At 46.7% G+C, this 23,040-nt stretch overlaps 1 protein-coding gene across 1 annotated transcript in view; it reads left to right on the top strand.

Annotated features, from left to right (window-relative positions):
* The first annotated feature begins 2,121 nt into the window (after positions 1 to 2,121).
* Positions 2,122 to 23,040, top strand: part of Gfpt2 (glutamine-fructose-6-phosphate transaminase 2) — a 43,313-nt gene continuing 22,394 nt past the window's right edge. The window contains exons 1-6 of the mRNA XM_042688893.1: positions 2,122 to 2,204; positions 14,128 to 14,235; positions 15,277 to 15,375; positions 16,734 to 16,859; positions 21,807 to 21,865; positions 22,572 to 22,706. Of these exons, the coding sequence (XP_042544827.1) occupies positions 2,198 to 2,204; positions 14,128 to 14,235; positions 15,277 to 15,375; positions 16,734 to 16,859; positions 21,807 to 21,865; positions 22,572 to 22,706 (534 nt within the window). The 5' untranslated portion in view covers positions 2,122 to 2,197. The remainder of the gene's footprint in view (positions 2,205 to 14,127; positions 14,236 to 15,276; positions 15,376 to 16,733; positions 16,860 to 21,806; positions 21,866 to 22,571; positions 22,707 to 23,040) is intronic.

The raw sequence follows: 23,040 nt of genomic DNA on the forward strand, positions 1-23,040 counted from the left end.
TAGGCTCTTTGTACTCTGTAGACAAGAATGCAAGGAAACCACAGGACAGGATCAGGGTCTCTATAGAAATGGAGTGGCAGCTAAAGTAACCAATTTTATATATATCTATAGCTTACAATTGAGGGGTTGCTTGGAACACGCGAATTTCAATGATGGTCTTCCTCCCAGGGCTCAGCACGAACCAATGTGTCTCAGGATGACCATTCTCCCAAAGGGTTTCAGGGTCTAGCCCCCAAAGCAGAGGGGATGGCAGAGGGGATGACTGCTTCAATTGTTTCTCAGGGTCCTGGTATTCATTCACGCCACTCCTCATCACAGAGCCATGAACCCCCAAGGACCATGACGTAGATCTGGACCCTGACTCAGGGCTCCTGGTGTCTTAGTGCTAACAGAAGTCTTGATGATGTCATCTTGCCGCCAGACAGTAGAGGTTAGTCTGGGGCCAGACATCTTAATCTCAACACTTGAGGGTTTTGCCCTCAGATCTGGGACTTTTGCTGGTGTCTGCTTCTCTCTGCCTTTCTTCAGTTTATAGACTTCCTTTGGTATCCTGCTTTGGCTCTGGACTGACTAATTTTAGCTCTAGCCCAGCCCCAGGTAGAGGCTAGCAACTTTCTACACCTGTCCAGGCCCTTCCTGTAGCCCACCTAGAATCGCCCAGCTCTCTGCAGGACCATTGCTTAATGACTGCTTCTCTATTGCTTTGAAAGTACTGAGAAGGCACAGGCTAGATCTGTTCTCATTCATTAAATCCCTTGCATGGGACAGGCATGATTTGTATGCTTGGGAACAAAGGACTGAATGAATGAAGACCTACACAGTTCTTCAATCAGTTCTGCTATTTTCTAGCAGTGAGATCCAGCTAACCCTGTCCTTGACTGCCATTGAACCTCAGTTTCCTCCACAGTTCAATATGTACAACAGACACCTCCTCTCTCAAGGCCTGAAGAGCCCCATGAAGCTAGAGATGCATTAGGAAAAACATCCTGGATGAGACTGCTCCTCCTCTTCCTCTCCCTTCTCTTCTTCCTCCGCTTGTTCTTTCTTCTACATTACTGGGATCATTAAAAATTTCAGGATTGCTTGCATGCACACACACACACCAGATGGCTTCAAAGTACACAGTATTAGTTCAGTTCTCCTGACCTTCCTCAAGAGACCAAGGGGCCTAGAGAGCACTGGAGAGAAAAAGGGACAGCCTGTCCCGACAGGATCCCTGTGTGTGTGGGGGTGGGGGTGGGGGTGGGGGTGGGGGGGAGGCCAGGCTTGGGTGAGTTCTGGAAGGTTGGGATTTCCTCTCCAGGCCACTTCAGGGTGGACCCCTGGCTCTCTCCTGCGGGTTAGCTGCAAGTAAGACAGGTCTGCCTGGAGCAGCAGCTTCTAGGGCTACCTCCGTCTGTGCAGCTAACCTAGGGAATCCCTACCTCCACGTCCCAGCTCCACAGAAAACCCCAGGTTCGAGTTCTGCCACTGCTGCAGCTACCTGGTTTTGTATGGTTCGTCCTCTTTCCATCTCCAAGGATTTCTTCTCCTTTCTCAACCAAGCCCTTGGGTTCAGAGAGGGCACCAAACGTGTGGGCCTGAAGTGCGCTGCGTTTTCAGGTTCTGAAAAGAATCTAGTACCCAAAGGGGGCGCATACAGGGTTTCTCTGTGTGTGTGTGTGTGTGTGCGCGCGCGCATAGGTGTATGTATATGTATATACCTATAATATATATAATATAGAGTGTCATTGTGTCACGTGACTCAGACTATCTCCAACCTCACCAGGACTTTTTTTTTTTTAAAAATAAGGAAACTGAGTCACGAAGCCCTCTCCCCGCCCCCTCCCCGGGATGGGGCTGGGGGTGGGGGAAGATTCACGCGTGGCCAGTGGCTGATGGGGGTCCCGGCCCGTGGCCTTACAGCCGGGATTCGCGCTTGGGAATCGCTCCTCCATCCCCTTCTTCGCGCGCGCCGCCCCCCCACCCCCGCGCCGTTGTCACGACAACCAGGAGCCAATGGGGAAGCGGCAGGCGGGAGGAGGCCCCGCCCCGGCCCCACCCCTCTCCGCCTGCTCGGGGCTATAAGGAGGACCTGCGAGGCCGAGGGCTGCAGCCGAGCTGGGGGAGCGCGAGGCGGGGCGCGCGCGCGCGGAGAACTCGTGGAGCGGGGGGTGCTGCCCGGAGCCAACGGATCCCAGAAGCCGCAGCCGCCGACATGTGCGGTGAGTGTAGTAGCGGAGCGCCCGCGCTCGGCCCCTGCTCCTCGGGGAGGTGTGTGTGTGTGGACGGGGGTGGCTGTCCCGGGGCCTCGGCCCGAGAGCCAGGCGCCGGGGACCCCTGCTAGGGGCGCGGGGCCGGCCTCCCGCCCTCTCCTGCCCGCACCCCGACCCGTGGTGTCCTGGAGGGTGACGGGGGTGGGGGACTTGCCCAACCTCTTCCATTGTGAGAAGACCCCCCCCCTCCTCAGGGGGGGACGGAAATGGGGTCCCCTTCCTCAACACAGAAACTCCCCCACCCCGTGTCCCCCTCCACTTGGCTGGGGTGCGGGAGGGGGAGGTCCCCTCACAAAGACTGCCACGCGCGCGCCACGCGCGAGCCTGGGTGCGGGGTGTCCCACCCGGGGGCGGGGGCCTCGCGGGACAGGCGGCCTCACCTGCCAGCTCTGGTGACCCCCCCCCCCCCCACACACACAGGGGCACTCAGGGCGGCTCCTGGGGCGCCTCCTCCAGCCCCCAGGTGAACCTCACGGCCCCTGTGGAAAGGCGGACACCGTGCTGGACGAGGTGCCAGGGAGGAGAAGGGAATGGTAGAGCAGCTTCAAGCCCTAGGAGAGGGTGCCTAGGTCTGGGGATCTGGGCATAGTAGATCGGGGTGTGGGTGGGGTGGTAATGGTGGGGGGGGACACACGTCCAGGATCTGGACATCTGATGATCATGGTGATGGGGAGCTGTCCCTTTGGGGGCGGGGTGGGGGGGCAGAGCCACCCTGGGGCTCACATCACAACTCCTTCCTTACCCTCCTGGCTGGGCCCCGGGGAAAGCCAGGAACTTCTGCTGGGACAAAAGGTCACAGTGTTTATTATTCTCTCCCCCCCCCCAACTCACTTCCCCCCTCCTGGAGTAGGATTCAGTTACCCACCCCAGCCCCCTGTGGCTAGAGAACCTGGTGGACGTTTTAAAGACATGAAAGGTTCTCTGAAGGCTGAGGCCAGCCAGGGTGGGGTGTGCCCAGTGGTAAGCCCTGGGCCAAGTTCTGTACAGGCCTTGTTTCTCCCAGGCCAACAGCTGGGGGGGGGCGGGGGGTGGGAAAGGAACATCTGACCCAGGAGTTTGGCAACCGAGATGCAGCCTTAACTCGGGCAGTCCAGGCGTCATTTTAAATCGTTGAACCCTTCAGTCAAAGAAAAAAAAAATAATCTCAGGACTCCCAAGAGGCGAGGCAAAGGTAGCAGTTTTGTCCTGTGGCAAAGCCTTTCCGGTTCCAAAGTCCTCAGGGCAGCAAGGAGGGCCCTTGGTACTCAGGTTGCCCAAACTTCTTGTGAAGGAGATCTTTGAATTGGAGAGGCGTTTGTCCTCTCTCAGATTGCCTGCCCTCCCCCTTCCCCCCCCCCCCATTCCTCCATCCTTCTTCCTACTTGCATGAGCTTTCTCTCTTTTTCTTTTTTTTTGTTGTTGTTTGTTTGTTTTAAGGTACAGGGCCTCAAGATGAGGCCAGTACTCTACTGCACTACCACCTGAGCCACACTCCTAGCTCTTCTTTTTTTTTTTTTGTGCCAGTCCTGGGGCTTGAACTCAGGACTTGGGTGCTGTCCCTGAGCCTCTTGGTGCTCAAGGCTAATGCTCTACCACATAAGACCACTTCCAGTTTGAGGTAAGAGTCTCATGGGGACGTTTCTGTCTGGGCTGGCTTCGAATCACAATCCTCAGATCTCAGCCTCCCAAATACTCCTAGCTCTTAATTTTCAGATCTGGCCTTGCGTTCCTGAACACAGATCCCTAGTTACACTTTCCTCATAGCTGCTGTGACAGATGCATATCACCACTCACGCAGCTTCTGAAGGGCTCAATAACACTTTGCCCAGGCTGGCCTTGAACCATGATCCTTCACCTCCCAAGAAAAGTAGGATTACAGTCATAAGCCACAGGGCCTGGATTTTGGTGCTGCTTTCTTATAGGTCTGCACATGAATTATCCTTTGGAAAAGGTTAAGCTTTCAATGGTAACTAACCTATACCCTCACATCTTTGATACTGATGTGTAGTTGAGTGTGGAAAAAAAAAAAAGTCTTGAGGTCACCAGAGGAGATCCAGGGCTCAGTCTTGGCCTATAGGGTGTGCATTCAGTGCCAGGATTAAAGAGCATGTGCCACAGTAGGAGGCCTCCTTCTGAGTTTGTGTCCCTGGGAGTGAACCTTGCCACTGCTGTCCTTCCTGACCCCTGACCCTCTGCAGGAATCCACACGGAATTCCTGTCGAGGAAAGGTACTTGGTTTTCAGCAGAGTGGGCAAAAGTCTCTGTTGGGTGCTAAAGTTTCCTTCACACTCTCTGACACTTACCCAGCATCCTTTGTTCAGAGGTGACTGCCCCGGGTTCAGAGAAGACAGCCGTAACCCACTAGGATTGAACAAGTCTGGTCTAGAGTTGTCTGGATCATGGTCCTTGTATGTATGGCAAACATTGTTTTCTTTTTGTGGCTGTTCTCTTTTGTACTGCATTCATTTCGGCTGATGAAAACAGTCAGTTTTCCAGGAAAATTGTAAAGAGATGCTGTTGGTACAAGAGTATAGCAAAAATGATAAAGATGCTCCAACAAACATAACCGCTTTCCTGTACACTGAGGATAACTGAAGCCCAGAGAGGTCTCTAGATACCTGTATCTGAGCAGGAATTGTCCCTGGACCAAAGGCACTTCCTTATCAGCTAGCTAATAATTATGATCAGATGATGTCTTTGCTGCTTCTTCCATAGAAAGCCAGAGTCCAACAGTAGTTGGTCATCCACAAATTGAACAGATGCCTCTCAAAAAACTGTGCATTTGTGTGCTCACATAACATATGAGACCTGTTGCTATTTGCTGACTTTCTGCCAGTAGGAAGGTTATTCGATTTCCATTTCCTTTTCTCCTTGATCCTTTTTTCCCTTCCTCCTTTCCTTCTGTTCTCTTTCATAAAACCACTAGTGAAGGGCTGCTTGTACAGAGGGCCTGTGTTTTCCAGGCCTGGGATTTCAGGCATGAGCCACTGGTGCTCAGATTTTCAGTCTTTACCTATCACTTTTTCCCCAGTTCTGAGAAACCTACAAATTTGATAGCGTAGTAGTGGTAAACATCTCTTCAGAATGGAGAGATTATTTTTGTATTTGGCAAAAGTAGTTTATTACAAGAGGTTAACCGGAAGTTAATAGCAATTTGAGAGAAAAATACAAAAGCAGCTAAACAGTTTCAACTGACCATCTGTCTCTTTTATGTTTCAAAAGAAACATTTCTCACTGAAACAAAAAATTTTGGCTTCTTTTATAGCCATATTTTGGCAGCTGAAACCTATTTTTTTTTCTTTACAAGTTTTCTTTCCTTGTAATAACAATGGGAGAATATAGTACTTCTTGCATTATTCTTAGGTAAATTCTAACCTGACACAGGCATCAGGAACTTTCTATTAAAAAAAGTATCAGACAGGCACTGGCAGCTCACTCCTGTAATCCTAGCTATCAAGGAACCTGAGTTCTGAGGATTGTAGTTTGAGGCTGGCCTGGGCAGAAAGGTTCATGAGATTCTAATCTCCAACTAACCATCAAAAAACCAGTAGAGCTGTGTGGCTCAAGTGACAGATAGAACACTAGCCAGGAACAAAAGAAGCTTAGAGACAATGCCCAGGCCCCGAGTTCAAGCTCCAGTATCTGCATACACACACACACAAATAGCAGTGTCTTATACCATGTTTGTTCCAGAGAGAAGAATGGTACTGTTATCGTGTGTATTTATCTAGTAGTTACTTTAAACCAAGGAGTCCTGAGGAGGCCTGAGGCAGGATAAGACTGGTCCTGGAGAGGCCAAGACCTCATCCTGCCTCTGATTCAGGAGCTGGGTGCTGACCTTAGGGCCCTGTGGGCCTGTCTATAAGAACTTGGCTGTGGGAATGCATGTCTGCAAGGCCCCTTCCCTCTCCCCTCTTGTTTCTTTGGCTGGGGGGGGGGGGGGGGTTGGTGACAGCAGGAATTGTCAATAAAGTGGTCTGCCCTAGTCTTTTGAGAGTGAAGACCAGACAGTGAGAGAGGCCACCATGTCTTCTGTAAACCTCTTACTTGCTTTGGTGACCTTTGCTTATCTGTAGGCAGCCCAAGAGAATAGACTTGCCTTATCTTCTCCAGAGGTGGGGGCGAGGTGGGGGGCGGGAAGCAGGGAGAGAGGGAGAGAGGAATTTTGTGAGCATTCACTGAAGCAAAAATCCAACTTGGCCATATTGTCTTTTTCTTGGGAAAAATCCTAAAGTGGCCAGGCAGGGAGTAATCTAATTTGAATACCTGATCTAGATTAGTCTCATGGACTAAAAGCATCAGTCCCTTCAATTCTGAGGAACACTAGGAACACTAGACAGAGGTAAAGAGGAGCCCTGAGTCCCTCCCTGTCCAGCCCGAATCTCTGTCACATCCTTTGTCATCCCACTTGCTGGCTAGGACTGCTCCCCAATTCCCCAACCCTGACCAACCAGTCCACGGGCATCTCTCCCCTGTGAACCCGGGACCCTTGGCAGCACTGTGTTCATGATGAGATATGGCTGCACAGTCCTCAAGTCTTTGGCCTTGGAGCCTTAGGTGCGTTCTCTAAATCCATGGTACATAGTCTCTCTGAGGGAGATTAGACAGGATCAGGGTCAGAAAAGGTTGGTGCTTGCTCTATTTGTCTAGAAGGTGTCCTCATGCTGGTGAGGGAGGGAAGTGTGGGGGTGGTGCAGGGGGCTGAGCATCCATGTTTTATAGTGTCTTGGGGTAACCTTAAATGCTGCTGGTCACACCCTGACATCATGCAAGGGGTGACCCTGGAGGACCCCAGGCTCAGTGGTACCCACTTTCCCAGTCCATTTATTCTTCATGCGTTTCCAAATGTGCTTATTAATGGCTATGCTTGGCTGGCTCAGGCCCAGCTTGCCTTTAGTGATCCTCATGCATTCATTCATTCAGTGATTCACTGAGCACCTAACGTAGGCTTGAGCTAGGTGCTGGGGACGCATTGATAGAGTAGACAGATGTGGTCCTCATCCTTGTGAAGGCTGCAGTACAGTGGAGCATCAGATGATGAAAGGGCCAGGAAGCAAACTCTGGATAGGAAGTGAATGGCTATCGTGCTTTCAAAGGAGGGGAGGGGTCAAGGTGGAACAGAAAGATGCACATTACATTTCACAGGTCGTCAGGCAACTGAAACATGCAGAATATGTCAAAGCCACCTTTGTAAAGAGCCAGCCCTAGGAGCTGTCTGTCCCCAAGCCAACAAACAGGAAGCTGTTTCACACCTCTCAGGCCCTCCACCTGCAAATCCTGACTAGGTCCTCAGGGGCCGGAGAACTGTTTATGGGATGAACTCCATAGACTCAAGTCACAGCCCAAATCTCACATCTGGCCTAATCAACGTTTACCCAAGTAGCAGTGGAAGTAGAGATAATGGTGCCTTGGTATTTAAATTATTTACACACCATGTGCACCGCAAACCACACAGAGAGGGACTCATGGAATAAAAAGCTCCTTGCATACTCCAGCTGGCTACAGGACAGGCACTGGGCTATGGGCTTTACAGACACCCTAACTTGTGGCAGACACCCTAACTTGTCGCAACCACCCTGGCAAGAAGATGCTTCCTCCACCACTGTTTTCATTCCAGAAGAAATGGAGACACTGGGACTCAGGAACTCGCCCAAGGCCATGCAGAAAGCAAGGGATGGGGACTTGGGACATGGCTATCTGTTTCTGGCTGCAGGCTTCAGCCACCACCTTGTGATCTGTGCTGTCACAAACTGTGTCACACAGATAGTCGGTGGATCTAGTAGGTGGATCCAACTGGGCCCCCAGATGGTCTTTTCTTGTCCCCTTGTGGTTTTTCTTCCTCCAGGGACACAGGGCTAGGGAGGCACAGGCAGGCTGGGCCAGCCCAGCTGGAGGGGGAAGTGGGGGGGGGGGAGGCTGTGGGGGGAGGAGGTGGGGCAGGGGGCAGGAAGGCAAAGGTGGGAGTGGTTTCTGAGACCCCACAAAGTCAAACCCAAGGGGGGATCCAGTTAGAACAACCCAAAATGGTGCTGGCCCCTGAGAAAGGAGAGCCAGGTAAAAGTTTGGCAAGGAGTTACAGTCACTGTCTATCTCCTGACAAGCTCTCAGCCCTGTCACCAGCATGGCTGTCCACGCATGGAATCAGGGTGAACCAGGCCTATGTGGCATTGACCGTCATCCACGGTTTGTCCTTGTGGAGCCTATGTCTTGGCTAGGACATTCCTCTTTTGATGGGATGGAAGCTTTTCTTACTTAGAACTTCTTTTTGTTTGTTTGTTTGTTTTTGGGGGGTCGGGTCATGGGGCCTGAACTCTGGGCCTGGGCGCTGTCCCTCAGCTCTTCAGCTCAAGGCTAGCGTTCTACCACTTGAGCCACAGCGCCACTTCCGGCTTTTTTCTTTTTGCTTATGTGGTGCTGAGGAATCGAACCCAGGGCCTCATGCATGCAAGGCAAGCACTCTACCACTGAGCCACCTTCCCAGCCTTACTTAGAACTTTTTGACCCATCTAGGTGACTGATGTAGTCAGAGTCATGGTAAGATATTATGATCTTAAGATATTAAGATCTTACATGGCAAGAAATTATACTCTTGCTATGGAAAAAAAGACATTTCTGCCCCACGTCCAGTGGCCTCTTCGAAAATGACCACTGTCCCCTGGGTCTTGTAGATCCTTCCTGAAGTACAGTTGTCCCTTGATATCAGTGGGACAATAAATCCAGGATCACGGGCACCAAATCCTACAGAGGTTCACATCTCTTATATAAAATGGTACCTACATATCATCTGTGTATTTCAAGTCATCTCTGGATTCCTTTATAAGGCCTAATACCTTGTAAATGCTATGTAAATAGTTATTTTATTGTGTTGCTTAGGGAATACTGACAAGAAAAACATCTAACCATGTTTAGTACAGACACAGGTTTTTTTTTTTCTGAATATTTTTGACCTGCAAATTCAATCAACTTTGGGCTGAAAATATTTGGAGGAAAAAAAATTCCACAGATTCCAAAAAGCCTAACTTGCACTTGCCACGCACTAAGTACAATACTAAATCCACAAGAATGAAGTGGCGTGTAGACATTGTATTAAGGATTATCAGGAGTGTACAGATGATGAAAAATACACAGGAAGTCAGGTGTTCAGGAGGCTGAGATTTGAGGATTACGGTTGGAAGCCAGCCTGGGCAGGAAAATTCTTGAGACTCTTATAATCTCAAATTAACCAGCAAAAAGCCAGAAATAGAGCAATGAATGGCTCAAGTGGTAGAGCACTAGTCAGGTGCTGGGGTATAGCTCAGTGGTAGAGCCTATTTGCCTAGCATGCAGAAGACAACTCTAGGTTCAATTCCCAGCACTGAAAATCTAAAGGGTTACTGGGGGATGTGGGATTAAATGCGCACGGCGCATCATTTTACATAAGGGACTTGAATGCCTTTGGGTTTTGGCATTCTCAGGGCATCCTGAAATCCGTCCCTGCAGATACAGAGGAAAGACCCTATCGCCAGCTCTCTGTGCAGATCGTAGCATCACACTGCATAATTCCCCCATGTTCTGCAAGCTGCTGTTTTTTACTTGCCAGAGTGGAGACTTCAATCGCTTTCCAAGAGCTTCAGCCCATGCTTGGTGGAGGGCTGCCTGCCTGAGGCCTCTCACTCCATGCACAGGTCCCTGCCAGACCTCCGGCTGACTCCAGTGTGTCTTTGGCAATCACAGATAGTACTGAGCACTTATCCCTTAATGTGCACAAATGCATCTCTGCAAAGATGTCTGTGGAATGCATTTCTAGAAGTGCATTAGTCTGGTTGGCAATATGTACATTTTTAATTTTGAGAGAATGCCAAATTGCCTTTCCAAAGAGGGCTCCCAAATTTAAAACTCTTACTAATTGTTAAACTCTTTGATCACTGATTTCCTGTTTGTTTATTGTTGTTTTTACCATTGATAGGAATGTAAACTAGTACAAGTACTCTAGAAAACAGTCTGGAGGTGCCTCAAAAAACTAAATACAGAATTACTCTATGACCCAGACATACTACTCTTAGGCTTTTCCCCAGATCATTATAAGTCAAGATATGGTGAAGACACTTGCACATCCATGTTCATTGCTGCACTATTCACAACAGCCAAATCATGGAAACAGCCCAGATGCTGTACAGCATATGAATGGATCAATAAAAGGTGGTATATATAACAATGGAATCCATTAGAAAGAATAAGATTATGTCATTTGCAGGGAAATGGATGACCTAGAACAAATGATGATAAGTCAGGTAAGCCAAGTTCTGAGAGACAAATGGCGCATGTTTTTTCTCATATGTGGAAGCTAGATCTAAAATATAACTGGACATGAGAACCTATACATGAATCTAGGCATTCACACTCAGACTAAAGGAGGAGGACACCCTTAGGGGAGGGACCCCAAGGTATAACTTCTCTGAACAATTAAAATACTATTTACCAAAATGTTTTAAAAAAGAAGGATTTTTATGGTAGCCTTTTTTATATATATATACAAGGAAGAGGCTCGAAGAGGGAATCCTGACAAGAGAAATTCCTGAGGAAGCAGCTTTGTTTGATTTTATTATCTTTTTAAAAAAAAACAATAAGAACTGTTGACAATAATTAGCAGCATAAACGCTGTTTTATTTACTCCAGTTCAGTGGAGTACAGCCAAGAAGATGAGCTGCGCATGGAGAGAGGCGGTTCTTCATTACTGAAAGAAATCACTGAATAGACATTTCATGTTGAAAATTAGATTTATGCCTTCTTGCGTAAAGACCCTGGAAAGGACTTCTTTGGCAGCTGCCCCTGTAGTCAACTTCCAGCCGCTGCCAGGTCTCCCGGCTGGGTGTAGACACAGCTGGTAGTCCTGAGGACAAGGACCCTTTAATGGTCTCAGCCCACCCGGCCGTGGCGCTGATGGCATCCTGCACTTCCCCTGGGAACCTGTCATGGATGGGTGTGTGTTCAGAACTAGAGTGGGGGTGTACAGAGAACTGGGGAGCTGGACCCTGGAGGTCCCTCTTGGAAACCACTCAAATCTTCAAAATCTTTTCACACTTGGCCCCGGTTAGCTTTCTCCACCTTTATATCATTTGCAATGCAGAGCTGATCCCCCCTTTCATAAGCACCAGTATGGTTTCTGGAACCTTCTCAGGATGCTAGGAATGTTTTGTTTCGTTAAAAAGACTCACAAGAATGTTCTGCATTATCTTCCATCCCTCTTGTCCATGGCGGGGGCGGGGGGTGTGTGTGAGAGAAGGGGGGAGGCAGGGAATTGTTTCCAGAGTCCCAATGAAATGCCTGAAATGGTAGATTCCTGTAACCTTAAAGTTATTCTGCAATTCACTGTTGTTGGTTCTTTTCCATCTCAATTAAGCACTTATATGGGTCATGACTGTAAATTTGTATGTGCGCATGCGTGTGGGTGCTGGTATGTGAACACAGTTCCTAGGCACTGTCCCTTAGCTTTTTCCACTCAAAGCAGTGCTCTACAGTTCACTTCTGGATTTCTGCTGCTTAATTGGAGATAAGAGTCCCTTGGACTTTTCTGTCAGGGCTGCCTTTAAGCTATGATCCTCACATCTCAGTCTCCCAAGTATCTAAGATTACAGATGTGAGCCACCAATGCCCAGCTTTTTTTTATCTAGTTGAGAACTTTCACTTGGTTGGTTGAAGGCAGCACTTTATGACTTCTCCTGCATTTCTGAACCAACAGCACTACCAGTCTTACATGTTGGGACCATTATTAATTTAAAATAAAGAGTTACTTGGACACAAGTCCTGTGGTGCTGTGATGTAGTGACAGCACGGGAAGGTAGCATAGACAGCATGGATACATTGAACAAAAATTGGTTCATCGCCCAGGCGGAGGGACAAAGCGTTAGCTTTGTCAGAACACTGTGCAGTTTGCAGCTTACAAATTGCTTAGCTTTAGGATTCTCCATTTCCTATTTTCAGACCCAGGATGGGGAAAGGACAATTGAAACTTCCGAAAACAACATTTCAGATAAGAGAGGGCTATTTTTGTGAATGTCTTCACCCTCCACGTCACTGTCTCCCATAGCTCCGTGGCCTTGTAGTGATGAGAACTTAAGCATCACACCCAGGAACACTTCACTGTGTGCAGAACGAGCACTGTGGGGAAAAGTTTCCCCTCAACATAGATTGGGACAATGGTCACACAACTCTGGGAACAGGCTAAAAGCCATTGCATTGTAATCATTAAATGAAATATTGGAGCATATTTATATCTCAAGAAACCTATTAAAATAATTAGTAAGGGGACTTAAAAATACATTGGAAGCCAGGCACCAGTGGCTCATGCCTGTAATCCTAGCTACTCAGGAGGCTGAGATCTGAGGATCACGTTCGAAGCCAACCTGGGCAGGAAAGTCATGAGTCTCTTGTCTCCAATTAACGACCAGAAAAAACCGAAAGTGATGCTGTGGCTCAAGTAGTAGAGCACTAGCCTTGAACTGAAGAGCTGAGGGAATGCCCAGGCCCAGAGTTCAAACCCCATGACCGACCAAAAAGAAAAAAAAAAATCAGAGGGACAGAGGTCTTTAAAATCTAGGGCTGTAAAAGTGGGGGCCTCTGGCTCCACCAAGGGTCAGCTGGTCCCTGAGGTGGCAGGCACCTCCTCTGAAGGGAAGAGGCCACCTCCACCCCGAGGGAAGGACCTGCATGCACACACAGCTCTCATAGTCAGCAGCTCCCACCTGACCCGAAGTCAGCCAGGAAGACAAAAATAGCTTACCCTCAAAATTACCCTGGGCCATGTTTAAAAAAGAAAAACACCTAGCTGCTCAGAACGCATACTGCATATTCTTAAATCTAAGCCTGGTATTTTAATGCACATGTTTGCACATATGCAAAAAGATAGGCAGACAGACAGACAGACAGAGAGATCCCCTGTGCAGTAATAGAAGAATGGGAATTTAATTACTATTTGATTTTTATGGCTGTGTGTGTGTTTCCATTCCGGAGTTAGGGCTGAGCTTTGAGATGGGCAGGTTTTCCAGAGTAGGGACAAGGAAGATGGAAGGATGGAGGGTGAGAGAAGAAAATCAAAGCTCCATCATTGCAAATGGGAGGGGAGGAACTGGAAGGCAGAATACACTTGATGGCCACTGTCGCTCCTTATTTGGGAAAATACTAATTTGAGTTGTATATTAAAACAAATGAAAATCAAATCATAATTGGCCAGGCAAACCTTCCCTTGACCCTAAGAAACCCCCAGGGACCAAGGGGACACGAGATGGATTGTTTTCTTGGGGTTGTAAAAGTATGTTCACCTGCTCTGCGCTGGTGACTCCTGTCTGTAATCCTAGATATTCAGGAGGCTGAGATTTGAGAATCAAGGTTCGAAACCAGTCCAGGCAGACAAATCCAATGGACTCTTATTTCCATTTAACCACCCAACAAACCAGAGTGGAGCTCAAGTGGTAGAATGCCAGTCCTGAGCAAAAAAGCCAGGGGACAGACTCAGGCTCTGAGTTCAAGGCCAGAACCAAGCAGGTGTTTTTGCTTTTTGTTTTTGTCTTTTAATTAGTGGTGGGAATTTTTGTGGGGGCCATGTAATTGGAGTTTGAATCCAGGGCTTGCTAATCAGATGCACTCAACACTTGAGCCCTGCGCAAGCTCTTTGTTGTTGTTGTTGTTCAGGGCTAGTCTTGAACCTTGAGCCTCCTGCCTACCCCTCCTGTGTAGCTAGAACCATAAGCTTCCACCTTATTCATTGAAATGAGGCCCAGCATACCTTAGTCTTTGATCCGCTCAGTCATCCTCTCCCTTCTGAGTAGCAGGGATCACTGGTGTGCATGCACTACTAGACCTGACTCCAAGTGTTTCTTTAATATGACTTTTTTTTTTGTTGTTTTTTTTTAAACAGGAATCTTTGCTTACATGAACTACAGAGTTCCCCGGACAAGAAAGGAGATTTTTGAAACCCTCATCAAAGGCTTACAGAGGCTGGAGTACAGAGGTTATGACTCTGCAGGTAAGTGCTACAGGCCAGATTGTATGTGGCGCTGCGGCTGTGTCTCTCCTCCATTTCTTTTGTGGCATTATGGTGAGTTTGTTTGTTTGTTTTTACAATCTGGGTTGTACTTTGTGTGTGTATGTGTGTGTGTGTGTGTGTGTGTGTGTGTGTGTATGTGTTTACAACCTGTTCATTTTTCTAGTACTTTTTAAGGTTTCTTTTCAAAATAATACTTGCTCATTAAAGACAGGGGAAAATTAAAGAAAAACTAGAGGAAACTATTGTTAAAAAGTATAGAAAAGAGCCAGTGCTGATAGCTCATATCTATAATCCTATCTACTCAGGAGGTTGAGATCTAAGGATCTGAAATCCAAGCCAGCCCAAATAGAAAAATCCAAGAGACTCTTATCTCCAATTAACCAGCAAGAAGCTGGAAGTAGAACTGCATCAGCTTTGAGCCAGGGGAGAAACTCTAAGGAAAAACATGAGGCTCTGAGTTCAAGCCCCAGTACACCAACACACACACACACACACGTGTGTTTGTAGTTTCAATTTTATGAAGTTCTAGATAGGCAAAACTCGTCAGTCTGTTGAGACAGGGATGGGAACAGGACTTGCCTGTTTGGGAGGTGAGAAGCTGAATGGAAATGGCCTTTCTGGTAATAGAACTTCCTTTCACACCAGTATTTGTACTTAGGAAAACATTGGTTCATGCTGTGGGCTGTATATAGATTTAAAAATATACATGTAGCCAGGCGCTGGCAGCTCACACTCTTAATCCCGGCTACATAGGAGACTGGCATTGAAGATCACGATTCAAAGCCAGCCCAGACAGGAAAGTCTGCGAGACTGTTATCTCCAATTCAGCGTCTGAAAACTGGCAAATGGAGCTGTGGCTCAAAGTGGTAAAATGTTAGCCTTGAGCAAAAGAAACCTCAGGGACAGCACGCAGGCTTTGAGTTCAAGCCCCACAGCTGACCTCAATAAATAAAAATAATAAATAACACATGTGAAATATAAATGTTTTAAAAAAAATATGTAATCTTGCTTAAACTTCAGGTGTAGCCATTGATGGGAGCAATCATGAAGTCAAAGAAAGACATATCCAGCTTGTCAAGAAGAAGGGAAAAGTCAAGGCTCTGGATGAAGAACTTTACAGTAGGTCAAACATGTTCTTTCTGGAAGGGATTCTTGCTGCTCTGACCATTTGGAAACATTCCAGCAGCATTTAAGGAGAAACATATCAGCTGCATGTTAGGGATAATCTTAGCTACTCAGTAAGGCTGAGATCTGAGGACCTCAAACTTTTTTATAATAATTTTTTATTGAGATTAGGTGATTACATAAATTTCGTAGATTTCACAGTATGGTGGAATAGTGATGCTTAAAGTCACAAACACATTTTAACCTTCACAAGGCAAATTGTCATTATCATGGTCTATAAAGTTTGTGAATTCTATGAGCTTTGACAATACAACTATTTCTTCCACATCAGGTGATGTTTACATTTCTTTCCTTTTGCTTAATGGAAGCTGTTCCCTCTTTCCCTCTCATTCCCTCCCTCCCTTTGCTGACTTTGATTTGCTTCATTTTAATCTATGTCCAGTGCAGCTGATGAGCCCCTCTGTTGTATGCTTTCCCATTTCCCTCTAATTCTGTGTCCTCCTCCTAGCTTCCCTCAGATGTGTGCATATATACCATATATGTGGTCAAGAAAATGGGGTCACTTAGCAATGATACAACAAAATGAGTGCAAGTCCTTTGTTTCTCGAGTCCTGTTTACTTTGTCAGATCTCTTTGCATTTTGGCTTTAGCATCCACATATCAGGGAGACCAAGTGCCCTTTGTCTCTTTGCTTTTGGTTTACTTCGCTCAAAATGATTTGCTCTAGTTCCATCCATTTCCTTGCAAATGCCATTATTTTGTGAGGACCACAATTTGAGCCAGCCACTGGCAGGAAAGTCTGAGAGCCTCCATCTCCCAATGAGCCAGCAAAAAGCCAGGCTAGAGGCATGGTTCAAGTAGTAGAGCACCAGCCGTGAACAAGAAAGCTGAGCAAGTGCAAGGCCCAGAGTTAAACCCTTATACTGCCCCCCCATGCACCCAGCCTCCCCCATACATATGTATACAAAATTAAAATCAAGACAGAGAAGCCCAAGTTGTAAAATGGCATCTTACAGAGGATGGAGATGGTTTATTTTAAGCATTGGCACATGGTGAATTTTTTGCAATTTTTAAATAGTTGTGTGCTTGTTTTACGTTTTTTTTTTTTTTTCTGGGAGTTGATACTGATTTTCTGCTTATCACAGTCCTGTATCATTTCAAAAACCATTTATTTTTGCTCAGAACTGAGTGCGGTTACTGATAAGGGCTACGGGTGGACTGCTCCCCGCGTGGTTGATGGTGATGCTGAGGGTAGAGATGATGTGTCTTGATGTAAAGAAACTCCCTCTCTTCTCTGGACTGTGTCAATGTTTCCAAAGTGCAGTGGACTGATGTTTCTTTCTTCCATTTAGAACAAGACAACATGGACTTAAAGGTGGAATTTGAGACACATTTTGGCATCGCTCACACGCGCTGGGCCACCCACGGGGTCCCCAGTGCGGTCAACAGCCACCCACAGCGCTCAGACAAAGGAAACGGTATGTGGGGGTCAGGGGTTGGGGGGGGCTCTTCATCCCTGACCCTCACCTTGAACTACTTTCAAGGATGATCTAACCACAAGGGCGGTGGTGGTGTTTTCTTTTGTCCGTCATGGGGCTTGAACTCAGGGCCTGAGTGCTGTCCCTGAGCATTCTACCACATTGAGCCACAGCTCCACTTCCAGTTTTCTGGTGGTTAATTGGAAATACAAGTCTCACAGACTTTTGTGCTCAGGCTGGTTTTGAACCTCGATCCTCAGATCTCACCCTCCTGAGTAGTTAGGATTACAGGCGTGAGCCACCAGTGCCCAGTGCATTTTGTGCCAGCCTCAAGATGATTTTTTTTCCTCCTACTACCCTCTTTTCCTAGGATAATTGAAATTCCCTTTTCTAAAACCTTCCAAAGTAGCCTTGGGCCTCGATCCAGAGGCCCACTCTGTCTGGCCCCTGTGAGCTGCCCAGGTACACCACAGAAAAACAACCGTGACTTTCCCACGAGGAATGTTGACTTTTTGTAACTCGGCCTGAAAGTGGAGCAGAGAAGTGCATTAGTCTGCTTGGTATCACTGTAACAAAACACCCAAAGCCTGGGCACTTTGTACTGAAGAGTACAGGGCAGCTCTCCCTGCTTTGGTTCTCCTAAAATGACACTCTAGCCCTCCCCTCCTCCCCGTGGGCAAAGACCGGCGGATCGGATCTGGGACTCCCAGTGACCTCTGGAGGAGGGGGCGGGGGAGGAGTGTTCTGGTTGGCTCCAAGGATGTCTGCCCTTCCAGCAATAGGAAGCGAGATTTTTATCTTCCCAGGCCTCTGAAAAGGCAGACAAGAGTCTAACCATGTAATCTGAGCCCCTAAGTAGGCCAAGAGGTTACACACCTGGTCACACCTGGGACGGGAAAGAGTGCCCAGCAAAGAAAACAACTTCTGGGATCATCCAGGTCTCATGTTGCGCCGTATCCCCTCATCCCTGGCACCGTCCAAGCTCTTGCCGAAGCTCCTGCTTCCATAAGGATAGAATATACTAGACCCGTTGCTGAGGGCATCGTAGTGGCACTTTGCTGCACGCGTGATATCCGGCCAGTCCTTTACCCACAGTGGGTCAGGACCCCAGGGCTGGGTGCAGAGCTAGGTAGGAGGGCAGGCACCACTGTCCACAACAGAAGGTGTCAGGTGAGGGTCTCTGCCCAAATCCCTATGAAGGGATTTCAGTGTGTAGGACCAGAATCTTTGAGTGCTGGTGAGACTTCTGTTGATGCTTCTCCTTTGGGTCTAGCCCATGCCTTGAACTAAATGACATCCCACGTGTCAGGGGACGGGGGAGGCTGCCTGATGGATGACCTGAGGACCGAGCCAAACCTTAAGTCAGATGCTGAAGCTGGTCCCTGGAGCAGAGGTGTTAGTTATGAAAACATTACCAGGACCATTTGTCCTGAGATGGTTTCAACTCCAGCCCAGCCTCCTGCTCACCCATGGTGAACTCCATCAGGGAACTCCCTCCCCCTCCTCATTTCAGGAGACAACAGTTCTGATTGTATCCCCAAAGCAAAGAGGTTCCAAGGGGACCCACCCACGCCTTGCTCTGATTCAGGATGAGTCATTGAAAAAGAGAACAACACAGGCAAGATGCTAAGGTTTACGCTGAGTGTGTGGTGGTGCATGCCTGTAATCCCAGCACTCAGGAGGCTGAGGCAGGAAGACTCCAAATCTAAGGTCAGCATGAGTTACCTAATGAGATCTGTCTGCAAAACACATTATTTTTAAAAACCCCATAAAGATTTGTAAGAAAAAAAAATTGCCAAAGAAAAACTGGAGAGAAAGATACATGTAGTCACTTGGTATCTGACATAGGGATAACTAGCATCACAAGAAGAAATTAGAACAAGTTGAACTATTTTTTCATTATTATGAAGGTGATGTATAAAGGGATTGCAGTTATATAAGTCAAATAAAGAGTACATTTCTTTTTGTTTTTTTATATTAGTTTTGAGATTTATTGAAGGCATTTTATAATCATATATGATAAATGTATACATATATTTTTGGAATTAAATACAAGTTTTGTTCTTTCTTAAGAACAAAAAAAAGAAAAATATATATCTTTGAAGTTTTGGTATGCATAAGGTGATGTATTTTATTTTATTATATATTTTTATTTCTTTTTTTGGGGGGGGAGGGTCCGGTCGTGGGGTTTGAACTCTGGGCCTGGGCGCTGTCCCTCAGCTCTTCAGCTCAAGGCTAGTGTTCTACCACTTGAGCCACAGCGCCACTTCTGGCTTTTTTCTTTTTGCTTATGTGGTGCTGAGGAATCGAACCCAGGGCCTCAGGCATGCAAGGCAAGCGCTCTACCACTGAGCCACTTCCCAGCCCCCATATTTTTATTTCTTAATGAGAAAAATACGTACATGTTTTTGTGTTTTCTGTACATTTCTTTTTGGACAGTGTCACTCTTCCCTCACTCTCTCCCAGTTTTTGCCTCCCATCCCCACCCACAAGTTGTATAGTTCATTTTCAACTTAGTGTCCAATGAGTACCACTGCTGCATTTGTTCACCCTGTGTCCCTCGGTTTCTGTCCTCCCTTTACTCTCTCAAAGACAAAAGAAAAAAAACAGCAAGAAAGAAAAAAAAAACTCTCTTGTTTCCATTTCTTAGAGTTCATTTGATAAATGCACATACATACATATATATTTGGAGTGGGAGGAAGGCAGTCCTAGGGCTTGAACTCAGGGCCTAGGCACTGTCCCTGAGCACTGTCCCTGAGCTTCTTTTGATGAAGACTAGCATTCTACCACTTGAACCATTGTGTCACGTCTGGCTTTTTTTGAGTAGTTTATTGACAATAAGAATATCACAGACTTTTCTGCCCAGGCTGGCTTTGAACTGTGATCCTCAGATCTCAGCCTCCTAGTAGCTAGGATGACAGTCATGAGCCACCAGCACTCAGCTTCAATAAATATTATTTTGTGTGATCACATGCACATAAGCATTGTGCCTTTCTCTTCCTCAACAAATGGAACTATTTTTAAAAAAAGATATAAAACTGTAGCAGGGCGCAACTGTGGTCAGTATTCTTGCTGACATTGAGCTTTCCTTTTTCTTAATTTTTTTTTTGGGGGGGTCTAGTCGTGGGGCCTGAACTCTGGGCCTGGGTGCTGTCCCTCAGCTCTTCAGCTCAAGGCTTGCACTCTACCACTTGAGCCACAGCACCACTTCCGGCTTTTTTCTTTTTGCTTATGTGGTGCTGAGGAATCGAATCCAGGGCCTCATGCATGCAAGGCAAGCGCTCTGCCACTGAGCCACCTTCCCAGCCCTTCTTCATTTTTTTTAACTTAAATTTTCTTTTGAATGACACATAAAAACATAAAAGGCATATATATGTATGTGATATATTGATATGTGGATACATGGAGTAGTGTTTACACCACAGGCTGTCCTTATCCAAGCCACCCATTTCTTACATGACTCACAAAAATACAAGATTTTCTTTTGGCCAATCATGGGGCTTGATATTAGGTCCTGGGCTTTGTCCCTGCACTCTTTGGCTCAAGGCGAGTGCTCTACCATTTGAGCCACAGCTCTGGTAGCTAATTGGAGATAAGAGTCTCAAAGACTTTCCTGCCTGGGCTGGCTTTGAACCATGATCCTCAGATCTCAGCCTCTTAAGTAGCTAGGATTACAGATGTGAGCCACTGGTGCCCGGCAAATACAAGGTGTTCTTAAACACCGAGAGGATGGTCGGGCTTGGTGGCTCTTGTCTATAACCTCAGCTACTCAGGTAGTGTAGATCAGGAGGACCTCAGGATCTCAGGTTGATTTGAGGTAACCCTGAGTAAGAAGTTAGCAAGACCCTCCCCCCATTTCAATCAGTGAAGCTGGGTGTGGTGGCACACACCTCTAATACCAGCTACCTGGAAGGCACAGATAAGAGGACTGTAGTCCAGGCCTTGAGATCCTACTTGAAATGTAAAGTGAAAAGGGCTGAGTGTGTGGCTGAAGTTATAGAGCATTGCTTAATAAGACTGAGACCCTACACTCAAATTTCAGTACCCACAAGAGAAAATAAATGAATAGGAAGTTATAGTAGATGTAAAGTAAAAAGAACATTATAAACGTTTCAGATGAATAGGAGAAATCTCTCCTGAACTGAAGGATAACTTGAATTGGAGATACAAAGAATCTCAGAAAGCTGTTTGCTAGTGGCTCATGCCTGTAATCCTAGCTGAGATTTGAGGATCATGATTGAAAGCCAGCCCCAGCAAGAAAGCCTGTGAGACTCTTATCTCCAACTAACCACCAAAAACCCAAAAGTGGCACTATGGCTCAAAGTGGTAGAACGCTAGCCTTGAGCAAAAAGAGCTCAGGGGAAACGCACAGGCCCTGGGTTCAAGCCCCTTGACCAATCGACAAAACAAAAACAAAAAAACAAAAACAAAACCCTCTCAATAATAGTCGATATTTATATAGGACATCTAGTCACAGCCTAGTCATACCCTCAGGTAACTTGGATCTCCAGGGCTGTAAAAGGTATATGTTTCTAAGCCTAGCATAGTGACCGACACACTGCCTGCCTGTAAACCCAGCCCTTAAGAGGCTAGAGCAGAAGAAACGTGAACTACAGCTCAAAGGTAACACCTGCCATTGTTTCTGGAGATTGGAAGGTTGACCAACCCCCTTTTGACTTTAATCCTATGTGATAATAACAATAGATCACCTGTAAGAGCTCTGTTCTGGGAAGGTAAAGGTCCTTCTCCCAGGGTGAGATTGTAGTTAATCGTGGACAGCAGTTCTAATCCTCTCGCTGATGGAATGTGCTGAGCCACAGTCTTTGTAGGAGCAGAATTTGCCAAGAGTTTCCAAGCTGTGGACATTTCTCCCGATTTGGATCTGACTCAAACTTCATTTCTCTCTTCTTTGAACCTTTTTTTTTTTGAACCTTTTCTTTCTTTCAGAATTCGTTGTCATCCATAATGGCATCATCACAAATTACAAAGATCTGAGGAAATTTTTGGTAAGATGAGAGACATTTTCCAGTAGGATGGGGTATCCCTCAGAAGCTTCCCAACCAGTTCATCTCCCTCAAGACAAAAAAAAAAAAAACAGGAACTAAATGAGGCCTACATGAGCCAAGCAAACTTAAGTGAACCATATCACAACCCTGACTATGAATCACAATCCCCACTGAACCACCCGGCCCATATCTTGTTTGGGAACATAGAGGGTAGAGTGAGTATGAGTGTTGATCTCAAGGGCCCAAGTGGATTCACAGAATCCAAAAACAAAACAAAACATGAAGTTGGTGTGATTAAAGTGTGTGCACTATGTAACACATGAATTCACATGCCGAATGGAATGTGGACTGGAAAGCCAGACAGTGAGAGGCCGCAGTACGAAAGGGGTTGTGTGTTGTAGGTCCGGATGTGGGTGGGTTTGACTCAACATATTTTTTATCATTCCCATCCACGGCTGCTATTTTGCAAGGTCCAGATTAATGGCAAAGACAAGCTTCTGAGGAGGGACAATCTCAGGGAATACAGAGATGACTCAGAGGTGTTTGGCAGTGTGATTTTGGCAGAGATTTTTTTTTTTGGTCCCTTCCCAGTTTTCCTTATTCTCGCCTTAAGTCAAATCAGAAGGGACTAGAGGATACTAGCCAGGACAGCATTGCACAACGACCATTATCTGTCACCCCCATGTCCAACGTCTTCTGATTCCAGGAAAGCAAAGGCTATGAGTTTGAGTCAGAAACAGACACAGAAACCATCGCCAAATTGATTAAATACGTATACGACAACAGAGAAACTGAGGACATTACGTTTTCCACACTAGTCGAGAGAGTCATCCAGCAATTGGTGAGTTACAAAGCCCAACTGCCTAAATTAGGATTTTTTATTTTAAAAAATCAAGTCTTATTATGTAAATTGCTACAACATATTGAAGATGGAAGATGGTGTCTCTGGGGAAAGGAGGAAGGAAGAAAGAAAGGGAAGGAGGGAGGAAGGAAGGAAGAAAGGAAGGAAGGAAGAAAGAAAGGAAGGAAGGAAGGAAGGAAGAAAAGGAGGGAGGGAAGGAGGGAAAAGAAGGGGAGGGAAGAGGAAAGATTGGAAAGGGAAAAAGAGAGGAAAGAAAAGCAGAAATAGGTGCCAGCACATGCAGATTTCTGAAGTGATTAATTGTGGAAGGGTA

This window comes from Dipodomys spectabilis, unplaced genomic scaffold (assembly GCF_019054845.1).
Source record: "Dipodomys spectabilis isolate Male_0828 unplaced genomic scaffold, ASM1905484v1 ptg000119l, whole genome shotgun sequence".
NCBI lineage: Eukaryota > Metazoa > Chordata > Mammalia > Rodentia > Heteromyidae > Dipodomys > Dipodomys spectabilis.